The 12,500-nt window shown below is 43.6% G+C and overlaps 1 protein-coding gene across 1 annotated transcript in view; it reads right to left on the bottom strand.

Moving 5' to 3' along the window:
• The window catches only part of LOC135095366 (histone-lysine N-methyltransferase, H3 lysine-79 specific-like), a 35,915-nt gene that overhangs the window by 1,521 nt on the left and 21,894 nt on the right, over positions 1-12,500 (bottom strand). The window contains 9 exon segments of the mRNA XM_063996132.1: positions 1-1,093; positions 1,279-1,428; positions 2,531-2,680; positions 3,169-3,413; positions 3,901-4,045; positions 4,989-5,432; positions 7,084-7,107; positions 8,722-8,763; positions 10,896-11,002. The exon segment at positions 1-1,093 is cut by the window's left edge and continues 605 nt beyond it. Of these exon segments, the coding sequence (XP_063852202.1) occupies positions 1-1,093; positions 1,279-1,428; positions 2,531-2,680; positions 3,169-3,413; positions 3,901-4,045; positions 4,989-5,432; positions 7,084-7,107; positions 8,722-8,763; positions 10,896-11,002 (2,400 nt within the window).

Consider the following 12,500-nt stretch of genomic DNA (forward strand, 5'->3'; position numbering starts at 1 on the left):
CCTCCCCCGAGATGAGATCCCCCACGTTGCGGGTGAGGGGCGGCATGCGGGGTGCAGCGGGGGCCCCAGGGGCGCCTTGGGGTGGGGCGGGGGGTGGGGCGCCAGCCTCCAGGGCCAGCAGCTTCTCCTGGGAGAGGTGGCGGCGCAGGGCCAGCTTGGCGGGGGACACCTGGGTGTAGTCGGGCCGCCCCTCCCCCTTGCGCTCCCTCTTGGCTGGGGGAAGCGCGCCAGGGGAGGAGTAGGGTGAGTGTGGCTGTGGGGGCGCGTGGGGCATGGCGGGGCGGGGCGGCAGGGCGTGAGCGGGCGGCTTGTCTTCGTTGAGCACGTTGGTGATGATGAGCTTGAGTCTGTCCTCAAAGTCTGCCACGCGGGGCGGCTCCTGCGCCCGCACCATGGAGAAGCCCCGCCCACCCCCGCCCTTGTCCCCGCCACCCCCACGCGACCCAGGGACAGCTGTGGCGGCGGCGGCGGCGGCGGCCTGCAGGGGCATCTCCACTTTGGGCAAGGCCAGCGGGGCGGGAGGCACGGCATGGCGCTGAGTCACCACCACCACGCGGCCCGGCGGCAGCGGTGGTGGTGGCTGTTGATGCTGCTGCTGCTGCTGCTGCTGCTGCTGCTGCTGCTGTTGCTGCTCCGGTGGCAGTGGGGGACGTGGCTCCCCTTGGTGTATCCTGATGAGGCCCTCTGGGGGCACAAGGGGTGGGTGGCGGGGGTCATGCAGGCGTGCATCGGTGCCGGGGGGCAGGGCAGGGATGCGGCCGGCCTCAATCTGCCTGCCGGTCTCCAGGATCTTCTGTGCCAGGATCTCCGGGTTCTTCTCCTCAATCTTGCCCACGTCAGGGATGGACGGCCACTCCTGGTTCCTGCTGCGGTGCCGCGTCTTGTGCCGTCCCGGGGACTTGTCGGCCCTCTGTCCCCCAGGGGCTGCCGAGCCGCGCCCGCCGGGCATGGCGTCAGGGGCAGTGTTCTCCAGGGAGTTCACCTCACACTCCAGCCGTGACACCTGCGAGTGAAGCTTCTTGCGCTGCGACAGCGTCTGCGAGATCTCCCGCAGGATGAACTCCTGCGTCACCTGAGACACGTCCAGGCTCTGCTGTGGGAGGCGGGGCGAGGAGGCTCAAGGTTATTTCCTCACTGACTTGTGCTGGGGCACACTCTCACTCTCTCTCTCTCTCTCTCTCTCACACACACACACACTTAATAAAACAGACAGACAGACAGACAGACACCCTTACACCTCTCTCTCTCTCTCTCTCTCTCTCTCTCTCTCTCTCTTACCCCATTCACAAGTCCGTTCCTTCTGTACTTGTGAATAATTTCATGTTGCCGCAGTCTGACCAGCCTCTCCTGCTCCTCCTCTGCGCTGTTCACCTGCTGTTGGAGGGATGACACATTTGCCTGCAGCTCCTTGTGACGCCACACGATCTCCTGCAGGGTGGTGGTGGTGGTGGTGGAGGGAAAAAGAGAGAGAGAGAGGGTGGTGTTAGTGGTGGTGGTAAGAGGGAGGGAGAGAGGAGTGGAAAATACAAATAAATTGCTCTGGTAGTGATGTGCTGTAGAGAGAGAGAGAGAGAGAGAGAGAGAGAGAGAGAGAGAGAGAGAGAGAGAGAGAGAGAGAGAGAGAGAGAGAGAGAGAGAGAGAGAGAGAGAGAGAGAGAGAGAGAGAGAATAAGAGAACATTTTAACTCCCTAAAAGTCTACAAACCCTTTAAATATCCTTAAAACTACCAATGTCATCCACTATACACCCTTAAACTATCACTAGAACCACAAAAACACCCTTTAAACTCACTAAAAACCTAAAATCCCTTTAAATATCCTTAAAACTACCAATGTCATCCACTATACACACTTAAACTATCACTAGAACCCACAAAAAAACATCCTTTAAACTCCCTAAAAACCTAAAATCCCTTTAAATATCCTTAAAACTACCAATGTCATCCACTATACACACTTAAACTATCACTAGAACCACAAAAACACCCTTTAAACTCCCTAAAAACCTAAAAATCCTTAAAATGCTAATATCTTCCACTATACACCCTTAAACTATCACTAGAACCACAAAAACACCCTTTAAACTCTCTAAAAAGTAAAAATCCTTAAAATATCCTTAAAATGCCAATATCTTCCACTATACACCCTTAAACTATCACGAACCATAAAAAACACCCTTTAAACTCCCTAAAAAAGTAAAAATCCTTAAAATATCCTTAAAATGGCAATATCTTCCACTATACACCCTTAAACTATCATTAGAACCACAAAAACACCCTTTTAAACTCCCTAAAAAAGTAAAAATCCTTAAAATATCATTAAAATGCCAATATCTTCCACTCTTAACTTACTAGAACCATCCCTTAAACTCCCTACAAAGCCCTGAAATATAAGAAAACAGACAGAAAGTCCCTAATATCTACAAAAATAACTTAAAACACATATGAGACCCTGGAATTCTACTAAAATCACACTAAATTTCCAGTATAATCCCCTTGCACAGCCTGACACCCTACAGCACCCTCAGCACCTTGGCTCTGTTTAATAGGTCCTCTGGGTTGGCTGCCGTCATGCCAAGCTCGGAGATTCGGGAGCGAAGCAACGCCACGGAATCGTCAATTAGAACCTTAATCTGCCTCTCAAGCTGCGCCGCACGGGACTTCAGGCTCTTGTTCTTCTCCTGTAGGGGATACAGAGGGGTGTTGGCCTAGGGTTGACATGAAAACACCCTAAACCACATCCATACACCATAAAAATACTCCAAAATACATCCATATACCCTAAAAATGCCCCAAAACCATATTCACCCTAAAAATACCCAAAAACACCCTAAATACACCCCAACTATATCCATACACCCTGAAAACATACAAAGCACATCTAAACACTTAAAAACACCCCAAAACACATCTACACACCCTAAAAATACATTTAAAACACCGTAAAAACACCCCAAAACACATCTACACACCCTAAAAATACATTTAAACACCCTAAAAAACACCCCAAAACACATTTTAACAGCCAAAAGCACAATTAATCACCCTTAAAACACCCCAAAACAAATTTAAACACCCTTAAAAGACCCCAAAACACACTTAACCACCCTAAAAACACCTCAGACGACATCTAAACACCGTAAAAAACTGGTAATCTTGACGTACGTACCTTCTCAGCGTCAATTTGCTTGAGGACATAATCCCTGTATTCCGGCTTCTTGAAAGACTCCAACATGCCGAGGAACTGCTGGCGAAACACATCCAGCAACACCTCCAGGGCATAGGGGGTGTTGGAGGGGGGGATGGGCAGCTCCTCGTGCCTCAGGATACCCGCCACAGAGGAGGAGGTGATCCGAGACAGCTTCTGGTCCACACACCCTGGCGCTGGGTCCTGGTACACTGCACTTCGGCCAGCTAGGGTGGTGCACAGATGCCAGGTTGGTTATTGGGTGTACACAGAGAGAGAGAGAGAGAGAGAGAGAGAGAGAGAGAGAGAGAGAGAGAGAGAGAGAGAGAGAGAGAGAGAGAGAGAGAGAGAGAGAGAGAGAGAGAGAGAGAGAGAGAGAGAGAGAGAGAGAGTACAAACAGGGATGGTTATATGGTAAAATACACAGAAAACACCCCCACAACACCAAAAACACCCCTTCTATACCCTCCTAGGACACCTGTACACCCTCCTACAACACCCAAATATCCCAGCAACACCTATAAACTTCAGGAACACACCAACACCTTACCAAAACACCCAGAACACTCCCTGCAACCTCTTAAACACCCAAAAACACCCAAAACACACCCCTACACCTTTCAAAACATCCAAACACCTTTCTACACCCTCCCCAAGACCCCTATACCCTTCCTAAACACCCCCATCACCCACCTATCACCCCCAGGTCCTCACCGTCAGCAGCCCCAGTGCTCAGGAGTGTCTGGGTGTGAAGCAGATCCAATCCATTGATCTTGATAGGTTTCTTGGTGTTGCGGTGTTGTCTCCTGCCTCCCCTCCGCCCCCCGCCAGTCCCCAGGGTGCGCCGAGCCACCCTAGGCTGTGGGGGAGAGACATGGTGAGGTTAGGGTGGGCTGGTTTAGGTTAGGGTGTGTCTGGGGTGAGATCAGTAAGGTTTTGTGTGTTTTCATATATTTTTAAGGGACTTTTGGTAAGATTAGGGTGTAAGGGTGATGTTAGGGAGTTTTAAGGTGTCAGGGTGAATACAGGAAGCCATTTTAGGGTGTTTCGTTGAAGTTATGCCATATTTTGGGTGTTTAAGTGAAGTTAGGATGAATTTAGGGTGTCTGGCTGATGTTAAGAGCATTTAAGGGTGTCTGGGTGAGGATACCAGTGTGTGTGACCTTGGGTTTGTTCAGGGTGCATTAGGGTGAGGTTACAGCTGCTCAGGGTGAAATTAGGTTAGATTAGGGAGAAAGTAAATTGGACTGGGATGACAGGAGACATACATACATACATACATACATACATACATACATACACATACATACATGCATACAGAAGAAAATATCTAAATAAATAAATAAAAGAAATGAAAGATGAAAAAACAGAGATACACACAAACAGACACACAAAACACATACACACGCACACACACACACACAAATGATAAATAAATAAATGTAAATAAAAAACAAGGCAAATTTGGCAGCCAGAACCACAGAGAAATAGAGAGATGAATGAATAAAATAAAATAAAATAAGCAAAAATGTGCCACAAGAATTATAGAGATAGCGATGATTCACACAGGAACAAAAAAAAAAAAAACTAATAAATTAAAATACAATAAAAGAATAAAAATAAAGCCAGAATCGAATTATAAAAAAAAAAATCACAAAAAAAATTACAAAACAAAAAATCTTTAAAAAAATATGAAAAATTACGAAAAAATACACAAAAAAATCCGAAAAAAACCACAATAATAATAAAATAAAGCCAGCAATTAGAGCAAGAGCCTCAAATTAGAGATAGAACTAGCTCACCACAGCAGGGGGGTCAGGATCATCTACAATGGCTGGCTTGGATGCTGCTGCTCTCCTCTGAGTGTTTCTCCGCCTACCACCACCACCACCGCCACCACCACCACCACCACCCTGGATGCGGCGGTGGTTGTTGTGGTGCGGGACGGCGGCGGTGGCGGCAGCGGTCGGCGGTCCATTCTCGTCATTCTCATCGGCGGAACTCCTGGACGACGAGCCCTTAGGTGTGGTCTTGGACGAGGAGGAGGTGGAGGAGGAGGAGGAGGAGGAGGAGGTGGAGGAGGAGCACCAGTCATTCCATGCGCGACGAGTGGTAGGGCCAATGATGGGGTCGTCGGCCTCCTTGTGGTCCGAGGAGTGGTTGGAGGACGTCTCCGAAGTGTTGGACAGAGTGGTCTTGGCCAGCTCTCGGCGTACACGGCGGACGCTGCTCTGGCTGTCTTCCTCCTGTTGTTTGGTGGGTGGGAGGAAGCTTAACCTGGTGCTTCTGGGGTACTTGGGGGGGTGTTTACATGTGTTTTGGGGTGTTTTTGATGTGTTTCGGGGTGTTTTTGATGTGTTTTCGGGTGTTTTTGATGTGTTTTGGGATGTTTTGAGTGTGTTTTGGGGTGTTTTTGATGTGTTTTGGGGTGTTTTTGATGTGTTATGGGGTGTTTTGGAAGTGTTTTGGGGTGTTTTTGATGTTTTCGGGTGTTTTTTGTGTGTTTTGGGGTGTTTTGAGAGTGTTTTGGGGTCTTTAGGGAGTGTTTTGGGGTGTTTTTGATGTTTTCTGGTGTTTTTGATGTGTTTTGGGGTGTTTTTGATGTGTTTTGGGGTGTTTTGATGTGTTTTCGGGTGTTTTTGATGTGTTTTGGGGAATTTTTGATGTGTTTTGGGGTGTTTAGATGTGTTTTGGGGTGTTTTTGATGTTTTTGGGTGTTTTTGATGTGTTTTGGGGTGTTTTTGATGTGTTTTGGGGTGTTTAGGGAGTGTTTAGAGATCTACTGTCATGTTTTTGGGATGTTTTGGGTGTTTTGGTGTGTTCTATTGGTGTTTTGGGGTGTTCTAGGGTATGTTGTAGTGTTTGGGGTGTGTTGTGATGTGTTTATGGATATTTAAGGAGGTGTTGCAGTGTTTTCAGGGTGTTTTCAGGGTTTCTAGGGTGTTTTGGAATGTGTTGCAGTGTTTTAGGGGGTGTTGCTGAGTAATTAAGTTTGTTGTGGTGTTTTTGTGTGTTTGTGTGTCTTTTTGAGAGTTGTGAAGTGTTTTCTGGGTGTTTTTGGGTGTAGCAAGGTGTAGCAGTGTTTTGGGGTGTGTGTGTGTGTCTGTGTGGCTGTGTTCTGGGGTGTGTGGATGTGTTCTGGGGTGTGTGGCTGTGTTCTGGGGTGTGTGTGTGTGTGTGTGTGTGTGTGTGTGTGTGTGTGTGTGTGTGTGTGTGTGTGTGTGTGTGTGTGTGTGTGTTATCATAGTTTTCACAGTGACAATAATAACTAATAATAATACATTCACTTTTATATGTACTTAGAATAATAAAACGACCACAATAATAATAATAATAATAATAATAATAATAATAATAATAATAATAATAATAACAATAATAATAATAATAGTACTAGTTGTAGTAACAGTAGTAGTAAAAATATATTAATAGTAACAAAATAAAAATAATTGCTACTACTAACAATAATAGTAATGATAATAATAATAATAATAATAATAATAATAATAATAATAATAATAATAATAAAATAACAATAACAATCAAAGAATAACCAACGCAAATTTACGAACAATAATAACAATAATAATAATAATAATAATAATAATAATAATAATAATAATAATAATAATACTAATAATAATAATAATAAATAATAATAAACAATTTAATTCCCACTTCAAACACACACTCTCTCTCTCTCTCTCTCTCTCTCTCTCTCTCTCTCACACACAGCAGTACAAGAAAAAAGCAACAAAAGAATAGAAAATAAAGAGAGAGAGAAAGACAAAAAACAATAATTCTTATAATAATAATAATAATAATAATAACAATAATAATAATAATAATAATAATAATAATAAAATAATAATAATAATAATAATAATAATAACTAACCTTATCTTCAGAATTCTTGTTTGCCTGTAGAACCAACAGCAGCAGCAGCAGCAGTAGTAGCAGCAGCAGTAGCAGCAGCAGCAGTAGTTAGGGATGTTTCGAGGTGTTTGGGAAGGTTTTAGGGATATTTAGGGGAGGATCAGGGAAGGGGATACAAAAAAAATTCAATTAATAACAGCAATAACAAGAAATAACGATAATAATAATAGTAATAACATTAATAATAATAATAATAACAGCCACAATAACTCAATTTAATTTTTTCCAGCAATTTAGGCAAACGTTTCGCCCCGCCCCGGCCGCCCCGCTGCCCCAACCCGACCCGAGGCGAGGGAGGGGGTAGGGGGAGGGGAAGGGGCGGGGCGCTGTGGGTTGTGGTGGTGGGCATGACCTAGCGACTGAGGTCAATGCCTGGTGCCCTCAACCGACTCAGACTGGAGCTGCCCCGCCCTGCCCCGCCCCGTCCTGCCATGCCATGCCCCGGTCAGCCTCGATCTGCGCTGCTCTGCCCCAGATTTAGAAGTTCTGACCTGTTCTGTCTTGTTTTGCCCTAAAGATCCAAAATTTTGATGTTCTGTCTTGTTCTGCCCCAAATATTTCCTGTTCTGCCCTAAAAGACCCAGAATTTTAACCTGTTCTGCTTTTACTGCACTGTTCTGCCTTAGATACAAAATTTTGATCTGTTCTGTCTTGTTCTGCCCCAAATATTCCTTGTTCTGCCCTAAAAGACCCAGAATTTTGACCTGTTCTGCTTTTTCTGCACTGTTCTGCCTTAGATACAAAATTTTGATCTGTTCTGTCTTGTTCTGCCCCAAATATTTCCTGTTCTGCCCTAAAAGACCCAGAATTTTGCACTGTTCTGCCTTAGATACAAAATTCTGACCTGTTTCTGCCTTGTTCTGCACTGTTCTGCCCCAAATATTTCCTGTTCTGCCCTAAAGATCCAGAATTTTGACCTGTTCTGCTTTTTCTGCACACTTCTACTCTAAAAATTCCCAGTTCTGTCTTAAAGATCCAAAATTTTTACCTATTCTATTTTTTCTGCACTGTTCTGCCCTAAAAGTCCATATTTCTTCACTCTTCTGCTTCTTTCCGCTGTTCTGCCCCAAATATTCCTTGTTCTGCTCTTCAAGTCATGTTTCTGCACTGTTATACCCTCAAATATTCCCTGTTCTGCCCTAAAAGTCAAATTTCTGCACTGTTCTGCCCTGAAGACCCAAAACTCTGACCTGTTCAATTTCCACCCCAATAATGTTAAATTCCAAATTGATTTCTCTCATTCTGCATTGTTCAGCCCCCCCAAAAAAATCCCAATTCTGTTAAGCCATGCCCCGTTCTGCCCCGCTGAGGTATGCCATGCCTGACTTAGCTGATCTGCCCCCACCATGCACTGTTCTGCTTGACACGATGCCTGTTATGCCCTGGCCTGCTCTGTTCATGCTGCGTTTTGGTACACAAAGCTTTAATCTCCCCCACAATGCCCCACAATGCCCCACCCCAGCCTACACTGCCACGTTCTGAGAGCAGGGGGTGGAGCAGAACAGAGCGTGGCGTTAGGGGGCCAGAGGGGGCTGGTTCGGGGCGGGGCGGGGAGCAGCGAGCCCCCTGGACAAGTTGGCAACCGTTCCCCGGACTTACCCTTAGCTTTGGGTTCTTAAGTCTTTGGAAATATCGCTCCAACTGAAAGAAGGAAGAGATAACCAATCATTATGACCAATTGTAGCAGCACGCCATGATTACAAACCAAACGCAACACAACGCAACACTCAAACTTAACCAAACTGTACACCAACTTAAAAACATATGGTTAACTTAATAAATCAAGGGAATTGGGGAGGGGTTAACTTAAATGATGGACCAACGGAACACAACGCAACACAACGCAACACTCAAACTTAACCAAACTGTACACCAACTTAAAAACAAATGGTTAACTTAATAAATCAAGGGAATTGTGGGGAGTAACTTAATTGATGGACCAACGGAACACAACGCAACACAACGCAGGACTCAAACTTAAAGGAATGATACAGAATGAGGTAAATTTAAGTTAAAGGAATGATAATGTAAAATAAATGAAGGGAATTATGAAAAAGAAATTATATAAAAATAAAAACACTTACAGTGAACTAAACAAGATGGAGAATCACTTAAAGGAATGATCAAATTGAATAAATAAAAATAAACCTTGAAGAAAACTGAAGTAATAAATGATAAACAATAATAAATAATAAAATAATGAACAGAAAAATGAACTAAACTGGACATGATAAAAAAAAACACACTAATTAAAAGAAAATAATGATAAAAATAAATAAATAAATAAATAATAATAATAATAATAATAATAATAATAATAATAATAATAATAATACTTTATATGACAATACAGAATGAATGAAAAATAATAAATAAATAAATAAATGTCAAAATAATGAAAAAAAGCTGAAAGAAAAAAAAATAAGATGTAACGTTTTGTGAATCATTTACAAAAAGCTAAAGAATAAAAATAATAATAATAATAATAATAATAATAATAATAATAATGAGGAAGAGAAAATAATGTGATTTTTTTCATATATAATTTAGAATTTTGTGAGGGCATTTTGAAGGTGGTGGTGGTGGTGGTGGTGGTGGTGATGAGTGGTGTGGTGCTTAGTCAAGTCAGTCAGTCAGTCAGTCAGTCAGTCAGTCAGCCAGTCAGTCAGTCAGTCAGTCAGTCAGTCAGCCAGTCAGTCAGTCAGTCAGTCAGTCAGTCAGTCAGTCAGTCAGTCACACACACACCCACCCAGCCAGCCAGTCAGTCAGTCAGTCAGCCAGCCAGTCAGTCAGTCAGTCAGTCAGTCAGTCAGTCAGTCAGTCAGTCAGTCAGTCAGTCACACACCCACCCACCCAGCCAGCCAGTCAGCCAGTCAGTCAGTCATTCACACACACACACACACACACACACACACACACACACACACACACACACACACACACACACACACACACACACACACACACACACACACACACACAGATAGACAGACACAGACAGACAGACAGACAGACAGACAGACAGACAGACAGACAGACAGACAGACAGACAGACAGACAGACACACCCTTTCAAACCCCAAGATGAGGCCTGTGGTGTGGCAAGCCAGGTCCTGCAGTGTTGTCAAATCTACCCAGACAGGCTGACAAGTGCTTCTCTGTCACACTGTTGCTGCGACTGATGACCATTAATGACATACATACATACATACATACATACATACATACACACAATAAGGCTCTACAATTTAATGAATGACTGGATTGCAAAGAACTTTCCATACATTTCAGTACTACCAGGAAGACGGCATGTGTGACTCTGCCGCAAAGTGACCTGACACGGGTCGCGATGGTCATCCCTGCCGAGCCACCTTCTCTGCTGTGTGTGTGAGATCGGGCAACAATGCAGACTGACCCACACACTCACACACACACAAGATCTCATAGCCAGCCAGCCAGTCAGTCAGCCAGTCAGTCAGTCAGTCACCAACACTTACGCACGCACAGACGCACAATCAGCCAACCGGTCATGTGTGGAGTCAGGCAGCCAGCATGTCAAAACACAAGCACACGCACACACACACACACACACACACACACACACACACACACACACACACACACACACACACACAGCACCACCACCACACAACAACAACCACCACAACACAACACAACAACAACAACAACAGCAACAAGTACTACCACAACAACAACAACAACAACAACAACAGGAGGAGCACTGACAAGAGTAGCAACAACAGAATAACTCACCTTTGTCCTGTCAATGATGTGCAAAAAATATGACACAGGCTTCCCAGTCCACGACACTGACCCCTTCATTGGCGACAGTTCCGAGACGTGCATAATTGTGCCGATGTCTGTGGTGGTGGCGGGTGGCGGTGGAGGAAGTAGGATATAAAAGGAAGAAAGGATGGATATAGGAGAAAAGGGAAGAGGAGAAGGTGGAGGAGGAGGATAATTTGTGAAGAGGATGAAAAAAAAGGGAGAAAAAAGATTAGTGTCATTAATAAAAGCACAAATTATCATTATTATTCAACAAGACCCCTAAAAATCCCTAATTATGACCCCAAAATGCCCTAAACATACCCCACTGATCAATGGACCTAAAAACAAAACAAACCCAAATTAACAGACACAAATAAAGTTCCCTAAAAAGATAACCCTTAAATTATTTCCCTGGTGATTAAATACCCTAAAAAAAAATGCCAAAAACAGTTAATCTATCAATTCAAACCCTTTAAACACCAAAAAATACCCCAAACAAACTTAAAATCTTAAAAAAACACTTAAAACAACCAAAAAATGATCTTAAAACACTTTCATCAGCACGCAACCTCCCTAAACCCTCACAAATACCCTGAATGATGTAAACGAACCCTAAAACAACCCAGAACACGCAATACCCTAAAAAATACCCCTAAATTGACAGAAAACACCCCCCCAAAAAAATTTTTAAATACCCAAACAAATTCAGAAAGACCCCAAAACCCTAAAAATACCCCAAAACTGAGACAGACATCCCTAAAACACCCCAAACAAGACCTAAAACACTAAAAACATACCTTGCAGCACCCCACACAAATGCAAACTAACCTAAAACACCCCAAAGGTACCCCTAAACATAATCAAAGCCTGAAAAATACCTTAAATAAGACCTAAAATGCCCTAAAAACTCTCCAAAACAGCCCTAAAAATATAAAAATAAATAAATAAGATGACCCTGAACTCAAGAAACTCTAAACCACTCAAATCACTTTAAAACACCCCTAAAAACACCACTAAAACACTCAAAAGCACCCCTTAAACAGTCAAAAACACTTCTAAAACACTCAAAAGCACTCCTAATCATTCAAAAACACCACTAATCATTCAAAAACACCCCTAAAACACTCCCAACACTATAAAACAGTCAAAAACATCCCTGAAACACTCAAAAACACCCCTAATCATTCAAAAACACCCCTAATCACACAAAAACACCCTAAAACACTCCAAAACATCCCTAATCACTCCAAATCACCCCTAAATCACTCCCAACATTATAAAACACTCCAAAACATCCCTAAAACACTTAAAAACACCCTTAAAACACTCCAAAACACTCCTAATTATTCTAAAACACCCCTAAAACACTCAAAAACACCCACCACTAAGATTTCGGTCGGTAATTCTGAAGTTGAGAGGGCAAAAGGACTTGGAGGAGACCTAAAACACCCCAAACACATTTAAAACCCTAAATAAACACCCCTAAAACACCCACCACTAAGGTTTCGGTCGGTAATCCTGAAGTTGAGAGGGCAAAAGGACTTGGAGACCTAAAACATCCTAAATACACTTAAAACCCTAAGTAAACAC

The sequence above is a fragment of the Scylla paramamosain genome, chromosome 49, assembly GCF_035594125.1.
Source record: "Scylla paramamosain isolate STU-SP2022 chromosome 49, ASM3559412v1, whole genome shotgun sequence".
Lineage (NCBI taxonomy): Eukaryota > Metazoa > Arthropoda > Malacostraca > Decapoda > Portunidae > Scylla > Scylla paramamosain.